General features: G+C 31.8%; 1 protein-coding gene across 19 annotated transcripts in view; it reads right to left on the bottom strand.

Moving 5' to 3' along the window:
* The window catches only part of LOC127703828 (uncharacterized), a 154,205-nt gene that overhangs the window by 108,435 nt on the left and 18,089 nt on the right, over window positions 1-27,681 (bottom strand). For 5 of the 19 annotated variants that reach the window (XR_007983069.1, XR_007983068.1, XM_052207904.1 and 2 more), the window contains 9 exons: window positions 26,720-26,940; window positions 17,950-20,727; window positions 12,326-13,245; window positions 11,929-11,971; window positions 9,233-9,290; window positions 8,611-8,858; window positions 7,832-8,022; window positions 7,355-7,426; window positions 4,004-5,534 (listed from right to left, as the gene is read on the bottom strand). The exons of 5 other annotated variants lie outside the window; for them this stretch is intronic. Coding sequence is in view for 10 of the 14 variants with exons in the window: in XM_052207904.1 (XP_052063864.1) it covers window positions 7,355-7,426; window positions 7,832-8,022; window positions 8,611-8,858; window positions 9,233-9,290; window positions 11,929-11,971; window positions 12,326-13,245; window positions 17,950-18,166 (1,749 nt within the window). In the remaining 4 variants the exon portion in view is untranslated. Of the gene's footprint in view, window positions 1-4,003; window positions 5,535-7,354; window positions 7,427-7,831; window positions 8,039-8,610; window positions 8,859-9,232; window positions 9,291-11,928; window positions 11,972-12,325; window positions 13,246-17,949; window positions 20,728-26,719; window positions 26,941-27,681 lie in introns of those variants that run through there. 9 more of the 19 variants (XR_007983065.1, XR_007983067.1, XM_052207905.1 and 6 more) reach the window with 9 other exon arrangements.

The raw sequence follows: 27,681 nt of genomic DNA, 5'->3' as shown, positions 1-27,681 counted from the left end.
CCTATAGGTGTTGATCCCTGTGTCATTTGGTCTCTTGTGGAGAGTTGGCAATTATACCACATCTTGTTATTTTTATATATATTAAGTAACAACTTACCAATACAATCATTTTCTTTTTCTTTATAATCGGTACAGCATACTTTTTTATTTCACCGGTGAAGATATTAAAAAAAAAGTCGTTACCTAGGTTCCATATGCCTAAGATATAATTTTATGTTTAAGCTCAAATAAAATTTCGTATTCTAAATGCAACCGGGGCTAAAATCCGGTTTTGGGATCGGTTGTTTCGACTTATGGCAAACATGTCAGATTTGAGTAAAACAAAACAAATTGTTTAAAGAATATACAATTTCTTATCACTCAATACACAATTACTGACGGGCCAATGGAATTTTGTGATAATTTACGCAAAAATGGACAGATTCACGCTGTAAAGTTTACTTAGCAGTTACAAATATATGCGGGTGTCATTTCATTACCATATCTTTGGTCATAAAAATAAAAGTCAATCAACATCTAGGCCATTTGGAATCAAAACAATTTAACTCAAACTATTAATCTCACCAGGGGACAGTTGAAAAAATTATACCCATATTTATAATTTATGTTCTGACAGTCACCGTTAACACATATGTTGAATTTGCATACGTGTATTTAATTCAAAATGCATCAGATATTCACAATTTAGAAAGGAAAAAGGGGGGGGGGGGATGGTCTGAGTCGTTCAGCATTTTATCTTGTCTTATCGTGAGGCATACATAATGTAGTATGCAGAATATCTAACCCCCACCAAAGAAAAAGAAAAGAGAAAAGAATAATGATTGTCGTCTTGTCGAGACATGACGATCCTAGATTCCGTCGTCAGCGTCTGCGTCGGCGGCGGCAACATTTAGTGTCAGTCTGTGGTTAAAGATTTGTTTTACATCAATAACTTTTTCAAACATACATGAAATTTTATGAAATTGGGACACAAGATGACCAACATACAGTATCCCGGGCAAAATTTAGCAAATATTAATTTTCATTTTTTTTAACAGTGAATTTCAGATTTCGTCTGAGGTTAAAGTTTTGCAGTAAGCAATAACTTTGTCAAATCTTCATGGAATTTGATAAAATTTGGACAGAATGTTGTTGATGATCAACATATAAAGTTTCAAGAGCAAAATTTAGGAAATATTTATTTTCATTTTTCCGTATTTTACTAAGAAATGGAATTAGTTTTTTTTTACAGTGAACAAGTATATACAGCTGGTCTGTTTGTACCATACTATTCATATACTTTGTCAAACCTTCATAGAGCTTTATGAAACATTGGTAGATGCTTTTTAACGATTGAGAGATAATGTCTGAAGCAAACCTTTGAAAATAGTTTTTTTTTCATTTTTAGTATTTTTCTAATAGTTGGACTTCATTTCTTACTGTCTGGTATAAAAAAAAAAACATGATATTTTTTTAAACCTTTATGGATTGTTATCAAATATGTACAGATGCTAATTTAAAACAAAAAAAAAGAGCATCTAAAGAAACAGTTTGAATTGTAATTAACTGATAAACGAACTCACTTCTCAAGTCAACATTACACTTTAACGCTGACATCAGCAATTGCAGGCGAGACACAGGGTTCAGCAGAACCCCTTATGAATTTTTTACCATAAGGAGTAATTAACAATTTAACGGATAATACTCAGTTTAAGTGAGAATTTCTGTCTTATAAAATTAAAGTGGAATCTTAAATGTCAGACATACGTTTAATAAGTGGCTCTTGTAGCCAAACATTACTGAAAATCGCTTCACCAGTAACCGAGGCGACTTTGAGTTGTTTATAATGGAAGTCAAGTTACACAATATGTGAAAAGAAATGCGAATATCTTGCGGTTAGGGGGTACTAATGGATGAATGCATGGCTAGTTGGCGTCCAGTGGCCAGTTATTTGCATATCCAGGTTAAGATCATGAGAATGAGATATGAATTTTGAAACTGTTTTGTTCTAGATTTAGCTGGACTTTTATAGTTTATTAGTTAGGGTGGCCTCTTTGCTGAGCGTTTAATTCCATAGTAAAATACTATTTATTACACATTATAAACCTGAACAAAAAACAGATGACCCTCAACGACTTCACAGGTAAACGGGAAAGTGGCGGGCGTCATTAACATCGAAAATTGATTTGTACCATATGACTTTGCCCCCAGTTCTTTAAAATCTCGCACATTCTCGCATGATTTTCAATTAAACGCATAATCCACTCAGAATTCTAGGTCCCGAACAACCTTTCCCGAAACGAGAGTATTGTTTCTGTTTTCAGTACCTAAAGAATCAGAATCTTTGACAGCTAGATATTTGTTCTTTCAAGTCAAGTCAGACATTTTCAGCAATACAAGCAAAATGTAATATTTAACAATGAGCAGAAATCCTGATAGAAACTAAACCACCACTTTAGTCTTGACTTTTATAGTGCTAAATCACTTGCCAGCATGTGTAACTCACATTTAAAAGACACGTCACTTCACTTAATAGGGACTTGAGGAGAAGCTAAACATTTCTAATTTCTAATTGCAATTATCTCTTTAATCGAAAATACTTTTTCGCATGTATACTTCGTAATTTTCTATCATCAGTTAGTAGTGTATATTTACAGTTTCAGAAAAGAAATAAAAATGTTGTTAAGGTTTACAATTTGATTTCGGAATTTCCAACACATCGGTAAAAGATCCATTTTTAGTGATTTCCTCTTTTTTTAATATCTATATTGGTCCTGGCCCAAGGCGTAATGTTGAATGTTGCCTTCAATAAAACTGAATTTGTAATCAAACACATACATTTTCCGACCGGTAACTTTTTCAACAATTATTGAACTCCAATGGTGACTTACTTCTGCCATAGGTTGACCATTTGTTATCGCAAAATATACCAATATTTTAATCAGTTACAGTCAAACAAAGTGCCATGAAATTATCATTGAAAGTACTAGATAAACAGGATAAAAACAAATAAAAAATACAAGGAACCAAATAATTCTTTAAATTCATGTGATTTATTTTGAGTTTTTTATAGTATTTTTTCATTTCGTTTTGTTTTTTTACATTTTTCTGTTTTTGTTTTTATTTATTTATTAATTTGTTTAATGCCTTGTAATACTGTTTTAAACATTTCTTTACAACGCACACATGTACTTACAGATACGTGGGCACGCTTACTGTACCTCATGTGATCGTTTTATAGTGTTACACTAATTGACATCAAAATCAATACGTTCGTAATATTCGGTGATGCCGATTTGGTTGATATTTTGGGAATAAATAATCTGGTTTATTAAAATGTAAAAGACAAACCAACAAAGATCGTTTCTTTACTGAAATCGGTTTATTTCGTGAACATGCCCGTATTGTTTGTGTTTTAAAGCAAGTCGACTCTAGTTTTGTCTTGACTTCAATAGATTCAAATAATTTAACGAATCATGTGATCTGTAATAAGTAATCTCGTTTCTTTTGCACGAAATATTTGATATGACACTACCAAGAACAATTGTATATACTATTGTCTGGCATGCGGTATGGATTCTGATTTATTGTTGAAGGTCGTAAGGTGACCTATAATTGCTAACTCTCTACGTCATTTGATGGAAAGTTTTCTTTTTGGAAGCATGGTTTTACATTAATTGCCAAGGACAAGCGATAGTCATTATCGGATAAGCAAAAGCTGCAGTATACATGTCCGTTGGCAAGTCAAAATTTGAAGTTAAAAAAGGAAAAAAATATAGACTCTAGTCAAAGCTAATTTTCTTTCAAATTACCTTGTTAATCAGCGCTGACAATAACCAATTAACTTATGTATTTTCATGGTTTTTCTCTTTCTAGCTTTAGAAATTTTCAAAATATTGCTCAATCAGGGTATGATTCTGTTAGTGTCCTCCCTCAACACAAACAAACCACCAGAGGTTTAACATTCACGTGTATGAATCATCAAAATATATTGTAATGCATAATGAAAAGAGAAACAAGAAGGTGAATAGCGAAATTTTTACTTATTCAGAGTATATTTTTTTCTCGTACAAAAATTAACAATATATACACATAAATTTGTATAACAATATTATAATAAATAAAAAAACTCAAACGATAATACAATAATGCAGAAAACAATAGCTTGGCCACGGAAGGGGTCCACTAAGCCATATAAAGATATCGAAATGATAAGTGTAACACCTGCCACATTAGCATGATAAGTATTGAGGAATGAAGATGCTCACAAATTAAAACTTCCATATTTACAAAAAATACATGTGTAATGAACCTAACATATAGATCAACGTCTAATAATCATCAAATTAAAAAAAGCTTAAGGTGTTGAATGGGGATAAAGGGAGGGACAATTTAAAAGATCCGATTTGAAATCTTGTTTACCAATTATCGATCTGTAGATCAGTAAGAATGTAATAATACTATACATTGTGTAGAAACTGACCGTTGGTCAACCAGCCAAAAGATCGTAATACAGGGTTCCCTGAAGGGATTAGGAAAATGTAAATTTTGAAACAAATTGATGGTTTTCGTCGTCTGCATAAAATAAGTTATTAAGATAACTTGCCTAATATTATGACCCTGTCTCTACTTGAAACACCACCTGTCGCAATGGATGTGTTGTATCTGCTATTTTATACGAAACCAGGAGATGCAGGTGTTTGATATAGTCCTATATCTCGACGTGATCACCGAATTTCCATACAATTTTGAATATCCCGCATATTTAAAACAAAGCAGACAAACTCAACAACTGATGTCTCTTGTCAGATTTTTTAAAGCTTACATAGATATACCTGTATATAGATGCACAAAATGTATTGGAGTACCATCTTTATATTTATATGAAAAATACAATGTATTGAAGAATGAACCTAAATTCGTATACAAACAACAGATAATTACACTTTGGGTGATTTTTATAAGAGTTTTATATCTAAATATTTGAACATGAACTATAAACACATTTCCGTTTGACTACTTTAAATGTAAAGATGTGTAATACACACTCATCTGATATAAAAATGATGTAAAACTGTGCATTACATTTCCATTTATTTTGTTATCATGAATAAAAATAGAGAGAAATCTTAAATATATGAAAATTGTATGTTTACGCAATTTTCACGAAGTATTTGTATTGTGATTGGAGTACTCATTTATATCTCTTTGCATCTAAATAAACCTAATTTTGAGATTAGCAATTTACAATCAAGCAAACATAACAAAAATGTGCATAGAAAAGCAACTCCAGTTAATCTTTGTAGTGGAATATTCGCAGGTTTTTCATAGGTCATGACAACAGGTCCAACAGCCAGATGGTCGATCTAGACAATGTAGTTGGCTGTAGAAGTTTTGTTTTGTTGAAATCGGTATTGAAAAAGAAATAGAAATAGACTGACACCCATAAAACATGCTCTTTTCCTTTATTGAACGTACTGTAATGTTTCTGTGACACTTTAACACAATATCGCATTAAAATTGATGCACAATTTTAGTTTGTAGTCACCATAACTCTACAATTAAAGAACAATAAATGAGTTTTATATAAAATGTTTTTTTAGGCAGTTGAAGGTACAACAGATGAAACGTTTCAAGTTTTTAAGTTGCTTCAAGCGATGGATAGATACAAACTCAAAACAGCAAATAGTTTTAAAGATAGTTCTGTTTGTAATCAACAGCGAAGTTCATGTAAAAAAATGAAAGTAATTGGTGATGTCAAATAGACTACTATAGAATAACAATTATAAAGTATAATCATATTATCATTTAGGCATTACGTTACCAAAAGTTATTTTTATAGTTATTTTTATATGCCATGGTTATGAAGACGGTGACTACTAGTAGTGTTTATCTCTATAAGTGCTCATCAGTTGTTATCGAATGAAATTCAATTAGAGAAAGGAAAGAATGCATAAAGATTGTGTGTAAATGTACTTTTGTCTATTGAAATTCAACCATGTATTCTGATATCTACATGGACTGCCGTAAACTTTATACGTAATTTATATTTTTACATAGTTGTTCTTAATCGTTAAGAAATTTCTAATAATTAGAGTTTGAAATCGCGTTTCTTTCAAACTTTATTCATGAAGAAATTTTACGAGAGATTTCACTTGATGACATTGACAGCAAAAGCAAGCGAATTCTCCGAACAAATTCTTATCATACACCTCACGCATTAAAAATCTTAAAACATTCTTCATTTTACACCTTCGTTCATGTTTTTAAAAACGTGCATTCAGTAATTTAAAATGCGAAAATACTCCCCTCTGACTTTAAAAAATGATAGACAATTTTATTCAGAATACCCCAAGGAATATAAATAAGAAGATGTGGTATGAGTGCCAATGAGACAACTATCCATCCAAGTCACAATGTGTAAAAAGTAAGCAACTATTGTTTTCGTTTTTTTTTTTCTTCATTTTTTCACTAACGACCCAACAAACATGATTACTGACTAAGTTACTACATTGAATTTCCTGAGAAGGGGTAGTATCAATGTCAAAAAATTAATTCTCAATCATTGTTATAGTAAGTCTAAAATGACCACTACTAGAGTTTTACGATTGGATTCATCAGCAAATGATCGATTGTTATTAAGTCAGCGTGTGACAAATGAGTGTTGACAATTTTGCACATTTCCTTAAAAGTTTTAATGTAAATGTTCAAGTTACCAGTTTTTACTTCTACATAATTTGAATCACCCATCTTTATTCTTTCATGAGCAACATGTTATGCTGATCCTTCACATATATTGATATTACTCAATATGTTATTCTTCCATAAGTTCGTACTATTTAGATTAACTAAGATACAATTTAATGAGCATTCAAGATTTCTTTAGATTATATACTTATAAAATGATCATAATACATGAACTAATAATACATAGACAATAATAAAGATAAAAACACAAGAAACAATTATTAGTATTAAATATCCCGCTGACAAAATTGTCTATACAGAGCCTTTTATTTTCAGTTCTTAAGCAGGTAAAATGAAACACCTGCATCTTTTAAAAAGTTAAGCATACCGTGTTAATCACCACTCGTCTATCGAAAAAAAAAAAAAAAAATTGTTGTCTAAGGTGACAGCGAGGCTGTTTCATCAATATTTTGATTCGCGTATGTATCATCTGTTTCTGATCCATCCTAAACGGACGAATTTATTTAATGTCCATCTTTTTAAATGTAAATGTAAATTGACATACACGTTTGGCATCAATGCATTTCTCTATGTTTTTATAGATTTTAACTTTACCACGTCGGGTTTTTATATACCCTCTGGCATAATTTGAAGATTTTGTACCATAATATAGTTCAATGTTACTGACCTAGAATATTTTTATATGCTGAAGGTTTCTTAGTTTTTCCTCATAAAATTCTCCTCCAAAATGCAATACTGTCTGAAAGGGTAATAGTGGTTTATAATATAACAGAAACAAAATTGGTGCCAGATATCAATCTTGTATGCAAATGCCCATTATCCTTTTTATATCCATTAATTTTGATTCAAGGTCTGATGAAAAAGAACAAATTGATAAAATATAGATAATTATTTGATAAAACCTTATGTGACAAATTCACATAAGTTGTCGATTCCGTTTTACCAGATATGTGATTTCCCTACTCTTGATACATTAGGAAGATATCTACATGTAACTCAAACATTTCAATATTTTAATATAAATATTGACCGAAGGATAGATAAGTATTATCAAATATTCATCGTTTTTATATCATTTCTAGAAGGTAAAAATTTTGAAATGTTATCTATGAACAGTAGGTCAAATGACTTTGTTTTTACATACCTTTCGTATGCATTTCAAGATATCTTGAAACCGTGTATCGATTAAAACTCCGCTATTGCTTTGCACAATTTCTCTTTGGATGTTCATGATGTCGTTCAATTGATCGACATATTCTGTTTGTCTAGCATCTTTGGCTCTTCGTTTCAAACTGTGAATCATCAATTTCAAATCTAGCTTCTCCGATTTGTTCTCTTAAAAAAGTTTAGCCTATGACATGAGTGTCTCAAATTGATATATATTATAATAAACATATTTATATTTCATTTCGTCTGTACTTCTATGTTTGCCAAGATTTGTTTTATACTAAATAAAGGTGATCGATTAACATTCTTAGATGTTTGCTCTTTTTCACTTATCCCAATTTGATGATATAACCATTGTAATCTTATCTTTTTTTCTATGTTTAACTAAAAAAAAGTGATTTATTTGATATCTACTACTTTCTGTACTGTTCTTCGTTTGAACAAACTTAGAATTTGCAATAATTTATGAACGGAATAGTTATATTCATATTCAACATTCTAGAACTCTTAGTTATATTTTGCAGTCCTACAAAAACATCATCTAGCAATATTTCGCATCTTCAAGAATGTAGGAAGACAATTAATGAAAAAAACATAATAATAATTGACTGCAAATCTTTACTACGAGATCATAGGATGTTGAAATTTCATACTTTGCTATCCGTAAAACCTTGAAAAATATATGAAGACAACAATATGTGCATGTATGATTAACAAACGACCTCCTGAAGTGTGGGTTTATGAAAATAAACTCACTGTTTCGTACATAAAGTTGTTGTTGTTGATTCTTGGTAGAGTGTATTCTGCTCTTCCTGCTTTCATTTTCATCTCTACAATGCTGTGTTTGTTGTTGTTCGTTGCTTTCCAATCGTAGTTCGTTTAACACCAAATGAGGACATTGCCTATCAAAATGATCTTTTATTACTGGATACACAATTTTTGTTAGTCCATAAACCACTACTAAGAAATTATTTTCTTCTCTAGTCAGATCTGTGAATTGTTTACTACAAAAAAATGACAGAAAAAAAACTGCTGTTTACGTTCAAATGAATGAGATATCAACTCATTGACACAAAAAAAAGTAAAAGATGCACAACTTCACCATGTTTACAATCTTTCTGAGAAGTTTCAAGACTCTTGTTGAAAAATGTTGGAGATGATTACAGAAGACAGTTGATCATTTTTCTCCGCCTGGAAATTTCCAACAGCCGGTCAATCTGAGATCCTCATAATGTTAGCTCGTGCAAACCGACCGAACGAAAATTCTACTAAAAGTTAAGTTGCTCATGCTGATGTTTGCTTGTTTGTTTGTGTTTAGTTTTGAATGCTATGACCCAAATATATGTTTGAAATGATAAAACAATAAAATTATACTTACGTTCTATGAGGTAAAGGAAAATCTTTTGGGATCTGTACACTTTTTACCCTCAAACCATCTAACAATTAAAAAAGATAATTTTAAAAACAATGGTTAAACAAAATAATGAAACATTAAATCAACTCGTTTAGACATAACTAATAAGAAAGTTAATTTATTTCAACTGACCAAAAACCTAACAAATGAAGGTATTTTCAGCGTGATACAGATGTGATATGTATGGAATACACAAGTTGGGTTAAAATAATGAACTGTCCAACATTCTGTAAATCTGAACTTGTTTACCCGCATCTAGACACCATGCACACAATTTTTATCAATGGCTTTAGTTGTATTTGGCTCTCAATGCTCTTAAACTTCAAACTCTATTTGGTCTGTCGGTCTATATTTTCAAAAGTCATTGATGAGTTTCTCTTGAAGACTAAACATGCGAACAAAGTTGAAAGCCTGGTATCTTGGACCAGTTTTTTAGCGTTTAGTTCATCTCATTAATAATGAAACAATGTATTGACCATTTAATGTTTTCATGCAGCCAGCAGATAGTTGAATATTTTAGCAGTTAAGGAAATGTTAACGGGAAATAGTTTTCAGACCCATTTGTGTTTTGTTTATCCCTTTGGCTTCATTCTTATAAACACAGCCGCGACCCTTGAATGTCATCAGTTAATAAGCTAACAAAGCCCATAGCTCTTTGCGTGTTTTAATTGGAATGTTGTTACTGAAGATACAGAAACACCAAAAGCACTCTTTTGTTTACCAGAAATATGATTGATGCGGTCATTTTATATAAATTTCCTGGTCATAAAATTTCAAAAACAGGTATTTTTGATGAATTGTAACACTCATGTATTTCATATGAACGCTTATCATGTTTTCAAACAAACTCTTGTTTTCCTTTTCAGAAAATTCTTTAATATATTGAGAGAGAGGGCCCATTCCCTTATATTTTTTCTCTCCAAGGTTCACATTCAGAATGTTGTTAAGATTAATTTCAAACTTGAATGATGTACAACAATGTTCTATACATTTATAAAATCAATATGTTTAGCGTTAAAGATTGTTGTTAAGTTTTATTTGAAATTGTTGCCAACTCGGTTGGCAGGCACGTTCATTTGGGCACATATATCAAAGAAACCCGTTGACTCTTCCAGAAGAGTTTGGTTCGTATAAGTAGTTTCAGAAAAAAAAAATTTTAATTTTCATTTTTTTTTTTGGCAGCATTTTCATTATTAGTCGCAGAGGCTTTTGAGGAAAATGTCATTACTGGAATGCTTAACGTAACAAATGACAGCATGCCGCTAAAGTTTTTGCCAGTTCAAGTCGAATGATATGTCACTATGTGTGCATAAATGCATGGAAAGCGTGAGCATCAGACATGATTTTGAAAGATGACATCAAAGCATCGTTCCAGTCAAATTTTGTTTCAAATCGGCAATGTTATTTCAATGAGGATTTTTTTAACGGTTTTTGACTAATTTTCTATTTTTGGTAATAGCATTACCGGTATGCCAAAATTAACACACCTCAACAGGACTTGCAATGTCATGTCTAATGATATGTAACAACGATATATGTGTATCTATGTTTAGTGAGGATGGCCGTATTGGTTGGTATGTGGAATTATTTGACAAAATTCGGAATCATCACCAAAAACAAATGTTTTGTTTAGGAACATGATCCGATAATTTAAGCATAATATCATTTCAATGTGTCATACATTACAGTGTTGAGTAAAATTTCTTTAAGTACCGTTACCTGATAATTTACGCACACTATTCAATATGGCATGCAGAGAAATGCGAAGTTAAGTAAAACACGTTTCTAGTGCTCCTTTGTTACCTATGTATCGTGGCGTCAGCCATCTTACATTTCCGATCAACGTAAAAAAAAAATACAAAGATTGTAGCGAACCATCATATTAGGCATATTATCCATCAAATCTGTCAAACCATTCCTCTGAGAATTTAAGTATTTTACCCCGATGTTAAATATGCACTCAGTGGTGACCATCTTGGATTTCCAATCGACACCAAAATTACAAATTTGGTAGAGGACCATCTATGGAACATCTGTGCAAATTAGAATTCCATTTGGTCTCCAGGTTTTAGACAATGAAAATTCAAATTTTTCCCAATTAGAAAACATTGTTGTGCATAGCGGCCATGTTTGATATTCGATTGGAACCAACATTCTGTGAAGGACTTTAAAATGATCATATCTGCTAAGTTTACAACGATTTGGTTCGGTGGATAAAAAATAAAAAAGAACAAACGGCGGAAGACAGACCACTGACGTAAAGAGATGACACAAGCTCATCCCACCAATTTATCTAAAAATGTCTGTCTTGGATTGAAATGTTCGTCCCATTGATGTTTTGATGAACAATTAAACAGTTACCAAATTTTATCGAAATCACAGTATAGAGCCACAGGTACGTTGTTTTTAAAGAGAGTCATAGTAATCACGTGAAGCTGTTTTATTCTAAATTAAATAAAGAAAGGAAGATGTTTTAAAATGGCTCTGATATGCAATAAAAAGTAAATTAAAAAGTATACCGAACTCCGAGGAAAATTTAAAAACGGAAAGTCCCTAATCAAATGGCAAAATCAAACGCTCAAACACATCAATTTAAGGTTAATTTGCCATACCTTTTTTTATTTCCTTACAATTAATCATTAGTCATAAGCATAACATACCTTCATCGCGTATAAGGAGTTGAAGTTGTTGTTCTGTTGTTGCCTTAAAAATAAAATAAGATAAACCTTATAGAGCGACGATTGCGTCAAGTTTTTCCTACAGTAAAGCTTCAAGTTTTTCCTTCAGTAAAATATGTCGCCTTGCAGACGCTATATAAAGATTCGGTGAGGAAATATTTCACACCAATACTTTTTTTCTTCATTTTGTTCAATGCTATTCTCTTTTTGAGTCGATATGTTCAATACTGGTGAACTCTATTAAAACTCTCTAACTGTTACAATGATATCCTTTATTTTAATAGAATTTGTAAAACAACGGATGGAAAATGATTGATATGTTTTTGACATTCAAATATTATTGAATTTATAACGAGTTTGATCAAACAAAAAGACATACCTTCTGTTGATGTAAGTTTCTAGAGACCCATCGACGTGCATCAATTGATGTCGCTGACTGAGAGGAGAACACGGATAAAAATCGACGGCGAAATGTTTGATCGACTAGTATGTTTGATAGTTCTGTTATCGCTCTTTGTAAGGGTTTGTCGTCAACAGTCCAATTTAGAAAATATAGAAACGCATTTTCTTCAATTTTATTTAGAACAGCAATTGGTCCAGCAATATGAAAAATTTTGGACAAACAAATGTTGTCTATATCTGAGTAATTAATTCCATTTCTTACTGAGTACTGACAGCAACAATCCTTAGAAATTGATAGACAGGATATATCACTTTTATTAAATAGATTGGTCCATTCTCTGTCCGTAATTAATGATTTTTCAGTATTCTCATAAGAAATTTGTTTACATTTACAACACCTGTTTTTCTTCATTGAATGGTATAATGTATGCTGGTTAAGCATCAAGAACGTATCGAATCCACTTGTGTATAATCGACTTATCATATATTTCAAAATATTTGGTATATTAAGGATCAATACTTTAGCCGCTGACAAATTACACGTATGTATTCTTTTTGGAACAAAACGTTCGCTGCAGATCCTTAAATTTAATGGACAAGAATGCACATCACTATCCTCGTTCAATTCATACAGTGCATCCCACTGCTTTCCGGAAATCACTTTATTGTAAGTAGAGCAACCGATGGTGCATTTACAGCAGGAGAATGTTTTGATTCGTTTATGATAAAGTTCGTGTTTTTCCTCTCTCAATACGTCTTCTAATTTTATGTTATTAGACTTGCAATATTCAGAAATAATTCTTTGTAGTATGATTGCAGGATGCGTTTCCGACATTTCAATAAATTTACACACTTTTGTATTATCAATATTTATCGGATTCACCGCTAAGAGTCTACCTAAATTAAATGAAAAAGAAGTAAACACATCAAAACTCTTTTACAACAACAGAACGCCACGCTCAAATGTCGTACCCGCGTAACTGAAAATTGTTGTTGAGTTTAGAGGTCTAGAACAGGTCATCCGTGAAAATATGTTTACGATCAGATAAAACATTTTATCCAGACATGAAAAGTTTACAATCAATCCATATAGTCACCAAATATAGTAAAACTATGACAAATAGTACCTGAAAAAATAACCTTATAAGAATAAGTCAGGGTCATCTGAACACCGCCAGAAGGACATATACACATTACAATAATTAAAAAATCCAAAGATGGTTAACCTTTTGCTTATATTATTTATCTAAGGACGGAAAGTAAAAGTTAACTAATCAACAATGCATCGGGATTCAGTCAGACATTTACACATAACAATTCTTGTAACTTAGCGTCACTGATGAGGTGTTTTACAACCAATAGGTCGATGATATACTGGTGAAGGTTTCCTCAACAAGGGTGTCACCAACCCAGTAGTCAGCACTTTTGTGATTACATGAACTATTATTGAGATGGCCATAATAATAAATTAACTGAGCGTTCACTTTTTCGAAATACTAAAGATTTTTACTCAAGTAATAGATAAAGTAAGTGGGATTTTGAAAATCCTTTCTAAATTTTGGGCCCTAGAATGCTCTTCAACTTCTTACTTTCTTTGGCCGTGTAACTACTAGTATTCAAGTGTCACTGATTGTTTTTTTTACGAAAAAATGTCTGGCGTAGAAAACTTTAATCCTATATATGATGAGTTTTTTCTATATACTAAATATAGTTGGAATATTGCTCATATTATATCAGAAGCGGACATGATGACGTACAGTTAACATCGACCAATGAACCATAGATCAATGTCAGATAGTAATGCTATTAAACCAAGAGTTCCAAATGGTGAAGTTGAAATCATCCCTTCGTTAATTTGACGGACGCCATCACAAGTTGGTTGACCGTTATGTAATATCCGTTTCACAGATGATAGCGGATATGTTCCTAATGTCGTAACTACAATCCCGTCCCCTTTTCACGAATGTGACTTACCGAATTAGACTTATTGCCGGGTTTGTACTTACAAGAGCAACACGACGGGTGCCACATGTGGAGCAGGATCTGCTTACCCTGCCGAAGCACATGAAATCACCCCCAGTTTTCTGTGGGGTTTGTGTTGCTAAGTCTTTAGTTTTATATGTTGTGTTTTGTGTACTATTGTTTGTCTGTTGTTCTTTTTCTTTTTTGGTCATGGCGTTGTCAGTTTGTTTTCGACTTGTGAGTTTGAATGTCCCTCTGGTATCTTTCGCCTCTCTTTTATAACTTCTGAAACACAAACATAATCATGAAAATTTACATTGAGCAATGATCAAAGTAAACGAAGCCGAGATCAAATGAACGCTGACATACATGTTATATCACTCATTTATACTAAAAAATCAAACGGTAAACAACTATACCTTTTTTTATTAAAGCAGGCAATGAATCATAGAAAATGAGGACAAAGGACAACGGACATATGCATATTTTCCCGTAGAAACTTTCAGAACATCCGGCATATATATGTCGTGTAGAAATTGCGATTTTGTAAATGTTATGACATGTACAGAAATATTGTACGTGTTATAACTTGTACAATGCAGAAATACAAGTTATAACATGTACAAAAATGCGTCGTACATGTTATAACATGTACAAAAATACGTCGTACATGTTATAACATGTACAAAATATTGCTTAAAAATGGTTTTAACTTGTACAAAATTGAAAAAATGTGATGTTTCTATTCACATGTCATTTACCTCAATAATATTTTCATCATTTCCTTTATTGTTCATTCATGTTAGTTTGTTTTGTCCTTTTTGATACAGTTAATGACCAGATGAATAGTTTTTATAATTATTTAATAACTTTTAAATCCCGCATGTAGTCACCAAACATTAGTCAGTATTCTCACATGATGAATTATAATTGTGAGTTTCCCCACAGAAGGCAATAGGAAAATATGTCATATTAGTTGAGACTTAAGATGCAAGTGGATAACAAGGTTAGATTTGACAATGTAATCATTGGTATGTCGAGGAAAAAATTCCTCTGCAAAAAATACCTTGTTTTCAAAGGAGAGTATAGAAAATTAAAACATCAAAATGACATTTGACTCATGCAATGATCTTTTAATTATCAACAAATATTTTAACAAATAAATATTTACATCAGCTATGATCAAGGCAAAAAATGTTGAAGAGCAGATTAAAGAATTCCAAAATTATTTATAATTACGCCTTTTCCAATGAAAACCATTTTCTCTCTCTTGATTTTATAGAGTACGCATAGTAGACATTGCTTTGATTTTTGGATGTTAAAAAAGAGGGAGGAGGGTATACTTCAAACATTAGGGCATTGTTCATAAAAATTTCAGATGAACCGGTTATCTTCTTTGATGCCATTGAGGAAATGTATGCTAACATTAAACAGTCACACTGCTGTAGGTCATGTTGGACTGCATAAAACAAACAATGACCTGAAAACGCATTATTCCAACATAAGCCTTGAAGCAATAAAAAAATTTCTGAAACTTTGTGATCACTGTGATCTAAAGAAAAAAATATTCTGAACGTTCGATTAATGTTCTTTATTATTCAATAAATTTCAAATGTATATTCTGCTTTATTTAAATTTATATTCAAATTTTGTACAAGTTAAAACCATTTTATCAATAATTTGTACATGTTATAACATGTAAGAGGTACTTTTGTACACGTTATAACTTGTATTTTTCCATTGTACAAGATATAACATGTACAATATTTTTGTTCATGTTTGAAATTGCAACATGTCACGACATATATATAAGATATGCAGTTTTCAGGTCTTTTACTTCTAAAGTTTGAAGCTTCTGCATAGCTACTGCCGCCATCGTATAAAAATATCATTTTGTCTGGTATTGTTCGACATTTGTAAGAAGCGAGACAAGTAACGTTTCATCATAACCTGTCGTGGTTTGAAAAAAATAATTTTGCCATTTATCAGGTTTAAGCTAGTTAAAAGAAGTACAGGTATTTATCATAGTGTACAAATCAAAATTTCCCTTACATTGGAGGCAGGTATTTCTACCCTCTTGGAGCTCCTGCTTGATTTCAGTACAAGATGTTAAGATGAAAAATTAATAAAACTTAGATATTATATATTTTATAGTAAGGAAACTCAAATGCATATCAACCTAAAAATACAGTTTCAAACAAAATGTAAATCACCGTACTCATTTTCGAGAAATACGGTTTTAGAACCCAAAACTTTCGCAATAAACATTTTTAGAAAAAAATCATTCTGTAGTAAATTACAAACACACTTCCATGCTTTGTTAATAATACACTGTTAACAATTCTTCCGTGTTTTGTTGAAAACACATATGTCTGATGAAGGTACAATACAAAAGAGGAATGAGATATCAAAGAGACAATTGCAATAAAGAATAGAAATTAATACATTGTATGGGAGCTTTGATATAATTGGATCAACTATTTTTCAGAAAACAAAACACAGATAAATTGAGAGAGGCACAATATTCTTAAGTTTATCATGAATATTCAATTGTTTAAAATGATGCATTTGTAAGACAGTAGTATTGATTTCTTTTAACAAACCAAACATCAAAACTAAAAGGGCAGCCACTAGAATACTCAATTTAACAAGGTGTGCCTTAAAGGAGCTGCAGTAAACTTTGGGAATGAAGGTTTTGTTTTGTTATTGTTTAATTTTCTGGGGGATGGCCATTGGGTTTGGCGTTTATCGTTTGTATTTGCAAAACTTTTATTTGCTTTGCTACAAAGTCTTTTTAGTGATCATTCAGTTTATATATAAAGGCTAGAAAATTACTCTAAAACAATTCTTTCGGCTCTGTTGTATCTGCTTTTCTTCAAGTTATGGTTAGATTCGTCGCTCCTGTTCCAAATATTGTCCACTCTTTTTTGCACAGTAGTTCATATAGAACGTATCATAGAGGTATCGCCAAGAAAAACAACTCCAAAGAATAAAATCATTAAAAGATTAAGAAATCAGATTAAAATCGCTTATATTTTTTAAATACAAAACATTCCCCTTGCACTGGACGCGACAAGAAGGTCGAGGCTAACGAGAGCCCCGTTCCCCCTTCAGCTGCTTCTCGCTTTTTTTTTCTTAAAAAAAGGCAATTTTTACTGTGGTGTGAAAATTTAAGGACTCAATAATTTTCATGATTGGTCAGTCTTTTTGTTTCGAACAGTTTCTGTTTTTCTAGTTTTTTACGTCCTATTTTAGATTATAGTTTAACTGCCAATTCTTATTAGGAGACTTTGTTAATCGAGTTATATAAGTAGGTCATATATAAAGTTACATAGAGTTAACTGTCCTCTCCAATATTAATTGAATAGGGTGGCCAGTTTTTTCTATCGGCTATGTTGCTTTGTCCGAATTATGGTTATATCTTCCCTTCTTGTTCAGTATTCTATCCATCCGTTTATACACCACAAGAGTTCATATAGAACGTTACATAGAGGATACCTCTTAGTTATGTCTTTTTTAAGAGAAAGAATCTAGTAACACCTAATGAGTTCTCGACAGTTTTTTTAAACATTGTAAAATGTTATTTAAGAATGTCAAGACGTTGTGTTCAATTAAGACAGCACAGTATTTTAATCTTACCGATAAGTCGTATCTTCTCTTGGTCAGTATCAATGTCCAGTTCTTGTGAAAACACCAATTTCAGTACCGCCAGTTTGAAAAAAAAACAACAATGGTTATTAACAGAACAAATGTTACACCCATAGCATATGAGTTGATGTAAATACTCTTGAAAAAATTCATGGTTTTTTTTTAATTTGTTTCTATTTGATATGTTTGAACTTGTTATTGATGTCATGTTGCATTTTCATTCATGTACTGTGCATGCTATGAATGAGTATAAATAAGTGCATACATGTTTTTATTTTATCATAATAGATCGAAACAAAATATTGAAAATAATTTGGAATGGAAGACATATAAAAATAAGATGTGGTATGATTGCCAATGAGACAACTCTCCACCAGAGACTAAATGATTTAGAAGTTTACAACTATGGGTAACCGTACGGCCTAATAGACATTTGTGGAAACTATGTCTATACCTAGGATTATACTAAGACTTATGATTACAGTTGACGAAAAACAAGGGGTCATCTCAAAATATAGAAACGTAACAATAGATATACCTTGAAAAACCAAATGATTTTTTTTTGTTATATACATTAGTCTTTCCGACGACACACCAATGCAGCGAAAGTGTTCACTACAGATTTGAATCGCTGCATTAGATATGTCACTATGCCCCATTCATTGTATTTTTTTATTTTCCGATTGTGTGTTCAAGCTTTATTGTATAGAGTGTTATAAGTCTGTTTAATTATGTAGACTTCCTCTACCATTTCTACATATTCTGGTGTTTTTGAACAATCTGTTGTCTTGTATAAGGTGTCAATACTGGATGTCTGTTCAAGAAATTTGTACCGGTCTTGGCTCATGAGTTACTGCTTATGCTTTGATCAGACCAAACCCACCATGTTCATGTTCATGGGAGAGAAAGATCCATCGACACCGTGAAAAAAACCCGTTTATATATCAAATGATTCCCAAGATCTCTATAACAATTGCACAAAACAATTAATTAGATTCCAGTAGTAATTTTTACCTAGTCTAGTTACCATTCGAATCCGAAACGTACGTCCGAAAGACGTTGCATACAAAACTTTTCTAAAGGTTCTCCTGGCCTCTATCGAAGATTAATGATTTCATATTTGGTCTGCAGCTTAATAACTATGACTTGCGGCGTGTAAGCAATTTTTACATCTACAGTGCAGCTACATCCTGTTGCCGATAGTTTGAAATTTGAGAAGACTCATTGCACAACATATATTTTCGTTAAAGTTTTTTTGGCTTGTATGTAAGGGAATGATTTGATATTTGGTCTGCAGCTTAATGATGATGAGTAGCAGCGTGTAAGTAATTTTTACATCAACCATGAAGCCACTTCCGATTTTCCCATGGTTTAAAATTTTACAACATTCATTGTTAAAGGAAAATGCTCGTCAAAAGTTCTCTTGCCTTCAATGAAAGGGAAGGGTCAGTTATGCTTCATTTTACATCCAAGATCAATCAATTACATACAGTGACCTAGGTCTGGACCTTGTATTGGTCTTGTTTAAGTTGTGAAAAAAATATAGTAAAATTCCAACTATTTGAGTACACCTATTTTACATCTCTACAGAGGCTGACGAATATTCGAGATAAATATGTTAATTGATAACTGTGATGTATTTTTTTTAAATCAAGGAAAGAACCAAAATAACCGATATTAGTAATGCAAAAATATAGGCAAGAAAAAATGAAATAAGCAAAATCAAAAGCAGAACATGCAAAAGTTAACATACATTTAAATCTGATTATACACAAATTGTATTTATGTTGAAACATATATGTATACAAATATTCTCTAGCTGATAATTTTTCATAGTATTGCATCCGTACGTAGCAAACGAGTATGTATGTTTCAACATCAAATTTCACATTTAATTTTAGGCAATACATCTACTTCTATAAAAGCGTGATTGTCAAAATTGTGGTTAGATATATATAATTAAACAAATACTTCAAATCAAAATACTGAAACACTCACCAACTAATCCAAAAACCTAAATAGCAAAATTGTCGCACTAATTGGCAGCAAAAATGTGTCAAAGTGTTGTGAGTTTGTATGATCAACATGAATTTTTTAGCCCTTATCTTTGACAACTACTGCTGAATTAAATTTTTATTGTATTTACCAAATTTTAATGTAATAATCGTAAATTTGATAGCAAAATTTATAGCATTTGAAAAGTTGAAAACAGAGATTGAAATAATGTATATGATTTTATCTTGCCTCCTATAAACGTCTATAAATATTTTTGGGTAACAGCAAACACGTGATAACCGTGTATATTTAATGGTATTAGTAGCTTCTTTTGAAACACGGTTTGTAGCAGCCCGTTTATTAACCTCAATATCTGTTAACAGTGTTGTCGGATTATTGAAGTACTACCTATGATGTTTACCTTAAAATCCATTTAAAAAGTAATGTGAACACAGTGTATCCTCTCCAGCTAAGCTAGAGGAAGGTGTGTAAAACCGGGGGAAATGAAGGACAATGACTTTACATTAACTTTAGATTAAACCGAATTGGGATCACAGTCATACATGTTGACTCATTTGCAGATCTTGTGTACGTTCCAGAGTATCTTTATCTATTACAGTTTTTGAAAAGGCAAACACGGATAAAAAAAATTAAGGTCAATAACTTCTATAAATAAATCAACTGACGATTTTGTCCGTTTTGCTTTATTGTAAACCTTGTCTTGCTGACTGTTTTTTTCTGTTTCAAGTTTCTTCCTATCTTCAAATGTCTTAGCTGAAAACAAAAGAAATGGGTAAAAATCGTCATCAGGTAACTGATAATTTCAGCCTTGTGACTTATTTGAAGACTGTTTTAAATCGCTATCGTTTACAGGTTAAGCAATAAACAATCATTTATATGACTATCATTGTTCCCACAAAAAGCAAAATGGGTGCATTTGCTTTTGAAAGACAATTACTCTTATTGTGTAGTCGACTTACGATTTCGGTCATATTGACTTATTTGCAGATCATCTTTGCTGATTTAAGTTTATCTTGTTTTGCTGGAATCACAAAAACTGTGATGACTTAAGTTGTCATAAAATGACAATAACGCCTATTAGGATCCATACTGATTTAGATCGTCTAATGTGTGTGTAAATCTTATTTTGCCGTTGGCGATTTCGCTCTACCAAAGCGAAACTAGGTTAAAAATCGTTGCTAAATAACAATAATTATTAAAAGGAGTCGAATGACTACCCATCCCCTTATAAACAGACCTTCTCTAAAAAATTGGTTAGCGATTGTATTTTTTTTTATAGGCGGGTTCTTCCCAAAGAACTGATGATACCAAAATCTAATGAAAAGAAAAGTGATGAATAAGTGTAAAGACGAAATAGCAAAGTGTAAATACAAAAAACAGATTGCTTAAAAGTTGATGAAAAACATCCTCATTCATACGAGGCAAACATTACACACTTTGATCTGTATATTGCAAACTGGGTGTGTTGAGCACAATCGTATGTAAAAAGATTGGTTGATTGATTAACGTCCAGTTCAGTGACAAATTTTACATGCATATTAAGGATAAAAACAAATCAACAAGTAATACAATTGACAGATCGACTATAATTCATTGATTTTTTCTTGTTAAAAGTCCAATGGCAATTATTTCAAACATTCAGGTTCAGACACTTTTAATAATCAATATACTATGTAGGTTTTTGTAAAATAGGACAAGTATGAAGGATAGTATATTTGCGTGACTGCCATTGAAAAATAGTATGTTGGGAAGGTAGACGTTTTAGCTGGTACCAGGTCATGTGCAGATCATCATCAAGGAGTTGCTCCAATAATTCTTAAACGAGAAAGGAACGTAACACTCTTGCTACAACCAGCATCCGATTTAAGTCCCCATTTCCACCGAAAGTGGCTGCCTATTTATAGATCCAGCGGGGGGAAGGGCACTTCAATCATTTCTGGTAGGAATGATCAACTGAGACATCCAGCTCCCCACTTTTTTTATTTATTTGGAATAAAAGAAAAAAAAACATACCCATTTCCTGTATCTTTTGACAAAAAATACACCTGTATTAACATAAACGGTACCAATTTTTCTGCACCAGATGCGCATTTCGACAATCAATGTCTTTTTAGTGATGCTCGAGGCCAAAATATTTGAAAATCCAAAGCTTTTTAAAAAATATGAAGAGCTATAAACAAAAAAGGAAAAAAAAAGTATAGCCAAAGCTGGGCAAGGAATCAGAGCTTTGCATGAGGGAGATACATTCCTTAACATACTTAATTTTAAATAATTTCCAAAATTTTGTTACAGCAAATTTTAATAACATAAAATCCGTATTTTCATGCCAGCACCAAAGTACTGGCTACTAGGCTGGTGATACCCTCGGGGACTATCAGTCCATCAGCAGAGGACCTATCATGATTACGCTATTTCATGGAGAAAAAATAAATATGTTATTATGTTATTTATTTCCGACTGTGGTTTTAATTGCATCAGGGAAAAATATTGAAATCATATAAGTTTCAGAATCTTTAAATTTACTCAACAATCTTATGATATATTTCATCTTTATTTCTCAGCCTAGTTATATATTTTTAAGCTCGAAAATAGACCTATGCCTGTGGCTCATTGCTACCACTCATTACATAGGAAGAGGCCCCTAAATCAAACCTACATTACCTGATCCTGAATATGTTGCTTTTATACTATTTAAGTACGATTATATCTATTGAAGTCTACTGGCATTGTTTTTATTTTATTTCTTTAAAACAAAAAGAAAAATAGAATTTATAAATCAATGGGACTGGACAGAGTGCATTGTAATAATTTCGCATTTGCATGTCTCTTAGCGTAGGTAAATTACTAAATTAAAACCTAAATAAACATTTGCATTAATATACTAACGAACCTTATGCATCTGGGTCTGTTTGATAGGAAAAGGTATATAAACACGATGTTTAAAAATATTTACTTACTGTTTTTCTTATGGTCTGGTCTTTAAGAATCTATTTCTTGAATACTGACGGATAAAAGACGCCAAATTTATATAGCAAAAAGTTCTTGTGCAGGACATTCTATGGTCGGTTGTAAATGAAGTTTGTATAGGGTTTGCTTATGAAATAAAAATATCTATTTTGAAAATCGGAAGTTTGAAAATATGAATTTATTCCTTAGTTTTATAAAACAACCCAACGATGTTTATTGGAACTTAACATTTTTATTAACTTAACATTAAATCATGTAACTGTCATTTAATCGGTCCGTTTTTCGATGCAATTAAGTAACTGTTATTTGTATATGTCAGTCTGGGACTGATAATCTATCATTAAACTTGAATCCGATTGAGACTCGTCCATGCTAGGGGAAATGAGGATATACAAGTAGCTTTTCTGTACATTTTCCTGAATATTTGACGGTCGATCTGCAATTTGTTCATAAGTAGCAGTAGTAATGTTGTTTGGGGTATTGCAAGACAGAAATCTCTCCCTACAAAACTAGATTGAACAGTTTAAATTGCGATCGGCTATTGAATTATTGTATAATTTGCTACCCGAATATTCATGAAAACTTGCCATTGATCTTAAAGCAAACAATAATTGCGGAATTACGGATGAAACCCTACTACTACCAAATGGTTTTGTTGCGTTTATGTTTGTTTCTTCAAAACATATATAATTTTTGTTTTGGGTAAATAAAGTCAATCTAAGTTTATTCCAAAGTGGGGCATTCATTTGTTTATAAATTTGCAGCCTCGTCCAGGATGAATTCAGACGTTAAATCCAATGCCTTGTGTATAGAGAGTGTCAAGCTCTCTGTACGTGAACACCCCTGGCAACACTGTAGGTGGCCTGTTGCAAGACTTTATGTCTGTCCGTATATAATAAACCCTTAGTTTCAAATAACATTCTAAACTTCCTGCAAATCACCTGGTCGAATATCTATTGCAGGACCTACCTCTTCTATTGATTGTTAATTTTGTTCTTGTCATGAACATGCATGGACTGTTTGCCACTAGACGTAAAGCAAACAACAATTAAATCAAAAGTTTGCTATAGTATTATCATTTAGAACAATTTATTAGTAACTTAATGATATACGGGAAATCAATGATACAATGTATATTTCCGGAAAATTGTGAATTATAATTTATACATATGTTTATTATAACCCTGAATCTATTATTTATAGTATTTGTGGCTTCTTATGAGAAAGCTGTATCCGTAAAAGTTGGTACACAGCTTTAATGAAAACAAGAATAATATTAATAAAATGTGCAGTCGTGTGTTGAAAGGTTATATATATCATTGAAACGTGGTTTACGACAAAAATAATCAAGACTTTTACGAATGAAATAAAACTTGTGCTTGTGAGTCACATATTTACCTTCAAAGCCAAAATATTAATGTAAAACACGTCAAATGAGTTCTCGTTCTACGTAAAGTAATCCCGATACCAAGCTTGTGCGTTGAAGAAATTCATCACTTTTAAAAGTTATGTGTACATGCAGCATGCTGTAACCATATCATATCTAAAGCTAGTCATTTTCGCCATTTAATATCAAGGTTGTAGGTAAGTAAAGTTCATTGTTGTATGCTTAAAAGTTCCTCTATTTAAAATATTATTCCTATTTTTTTTCATATTCCTATTCTTTAATAACAAAAAAAAGCATATTCTTTTATATATCAGAAGTCAGGAAGGTTGACTGTTCACAAGTGATCCATTCAATATATATCAGAAGCGTTCATTGCTGCACAAGACGGTTTTTTTTTCTAAATATTTTGATGCTATATTAAAGGGTGTTATGACCGTGGTGTCTCATGTTGCTGACTTTGACACTTTTGGTGGATTTTAATAGTCATGGACAGGTACAGGTTCAGGATTAGGGTAACTGTCTTGAAGTATGTAACCATCGTTAATCTCTTAATTCAGTAGGTTCATAACTTTAGCATGACACATCATACATATTTTTAAATGAGGCACAGTATTTTACATAACATAATATGTTGCATGTCAAAAATAATATGAGCTATGTATTGAAACCAATGTGCTTTACCATTGTAAGTAATTAATAATTGGATTTAAAGTTATTTGAAACTTTAATTTAAAATAAAAGTTGAATATGTTTTATTTTTGAATGCCTAAGTTTTTCTTTTAGACAATTTTATATGGACTTATAAATCCTTTCTCTTATGATAATCTTCAGAAATGTACTGCTTTTCAGCTATTGTCTTCCAGTGTTCTAATTAGCCAATAGACTTTCCCTTATGCAGTGAATTTCAACACGAGACCTCTCGCTAGAATGTTGGCAACCGCACATCGCAAGTTCACGAAAAAAGCGTGATTAAAAGAATGTAAAGAAACATGCACCCAAAGGTAAATAGTGTAAACTAATTCTGGAAGAACAGATTATTCCAAAACATCATTGGACTACTGTTATGACAAAGTTTTGTTTACAAATGGAAACGCGTGGAAATATAAAAAAAAGAAATTAACATCTCTCTATCAATTCATCTATTTCATGTGCTGAACGATTTTGTAGTGATTGTTTATCAAGGTCACAGTCCGGTAAAAATGAGCACCAAACACGAAAATGAATTAATTTGCGATCATCAATCACAGAATAACAGCATAAATTAACAAAGGGCTACTGATAATTACTGACATACCAGATCCCGACCTCAATTGAACTGATCGAACGAATATTTCGTCATCAAATGAAAATAAATTACAATCCCTCCCGTGAGGGATTAAGTATTATGTCATCATTAATATACGAGAAGCTCATGACCCGTATCATGCCAACAACTAGTTTTAGGATAATTGTGTTTATATCCGATGCAAGACCATGAGAGAGAATCAATGTCAATTCCAAAAAATGCCATCTTGAATGATTTGACAACAGTATCGTAACTTTATCCTTGGGGAATAAGTCTGTTTGGTTAGCTTTAATGTGAATGACGACATTTTTGTGCTTTGTATAGAATATTACCATAAAAGATGGGATGTAAAATACTTTAACGTTTAAGGTGTATGCGCGTTAATTTATATTTACGAATGATGTCCTTGTACCGATAATACAATTTCGTACAAAGTGTGTGAAATCGAAAACCCTTGTGAAGTAATTTTCCAGCAATACAGTGACTCGTTTCATAGACTATAATCATTAAAATTTCTTGTCAAAAGAACATTAAGATATGAAATATAAGAATTTATTATTTCAGTATTTTTTTAGTCTTGTTAAATAATATAAAGTGTACAAAAAAATTGATATTGATTGAATTCAAGTGAAAACTTAAAGGCAAAATTTCATACTTGCATTGCTGAAACATTGGTTTATAACATATGTATCATTTTGCATTTTTTGTTTATTATATAGGGTTTATTTTTTTTTATCAACACTATACATAGGACATCACTTATTTATCAGCCTGTTGTAAGATGTGTAATGACGGATTTAGAGGGTTTTACTATGAAATTATCTAAAGCCTTTATTAATTCCTACTAGTCCTAATGAAAAAAAAAACACATTATTAATGCATAAAGAATTAAAGCATTGTGCTTTAAAAAAAAATCAACATTTACTCTGTAGGGCTTTTTCCAAAACAAATGGTTTAAAAGTCCTAAAAAACGACATGTTTTCTTTTGTGCAAACAAGCATTTTGTTGAACACTTTTGATCAGTGAAATCATATTAAGGCATCGAAAGCAACAAAAGATAAAACAAAACTACAACAAAACGCCAGAAAAATAAGATAATATCTTACCTGCCCTATATCATCCCAGTATTGATTGAACTGATCTTCTGAGAGTTTCCCTTTAAATATCGGAGTTATTTCATTATATATAAATTTAATTCTGGACAGCATTGCACTGAAACTTGTATCAGCTGGACATGGATATAAGTTGCAAACTTCTATGTTTGCAAGTAAATGTAAGAGGTGTATCATGAGTCCTATATTAAAATCTGCTGATGTAACTGTTTTTCCTAAAATAACGATAACAAACAAAAAAATCAAAAGAAAACAATGCATTACAGTATGTCATTTAATATTTTACTTTCATACATAGTACTTGAAAAATCGTTTTGTCGAAAATTATCATGTTTCAAGTTGGTACCACATACCATTAGATTCCAAGTATGTGTTGGCTACCTACTGTTGTTGTTTGATTTCTTATATATTTAATTCTGTACATAATTGCACGGAATTAAATTTGTGTTTAGGAAATTAGTGGGCACAACGTATTAACGGCAAATGCTAACTTGATTAATTTTGCAATGGCAGTTTCAAATTAGGATCTTATTATATCAATACGCAAATAGTAGTACATTGAAGTCATTTCAAATCGTCTAATTACTGCAGAAACATTAATTTTCGTGGGGTTTAAATTTCGTGGTTTTGTCTCTATATAAGATTTCATGAGGATTTAATTTCGTGGTTTCCAGTATTTGGAAGTGATCTTATATTTAGGTTAAATTTTCGAGGGGGTTTTAATTTCGTGGATATATTCTATTTCTATTTACCGGATTTGTAATAACATAAGCAACACGACGGGTGCCACATGTGGAGCAGTATCTGCTTACCCTTCCGGAGCACCTGAGATCATCCCAATTTTTTGGTGGAGTTCGTGTTGCTTAGTCTTTGGTTTTCTATGTTGTGTCATCTGTACTATTAGTTGTCTGTTTGTCTTTTTATTTTTGACCATGGCGTTGTCAGTTTGTTTTCAG

This window comes from Mytilus californianus, unplaced genomic scaffold, assembly GCF_021869535.1.
Source record: "Mytilus californianus isolate M0D057914Y unplaced genomic scaffold, xbMytCali1.0.p SCAF_52, whole genome shotgun sequence".
In the NCBI taxonomy this organism is placed as follows: Eukaryota; Metazoa; Mollusca; class Bivalvia; order Mytilida; family Mytilidae; genus Mytilus; species Mytilus californianus.
This window is presented reverse-complemented; position numbering and strand designations above follow the sequence as displayed.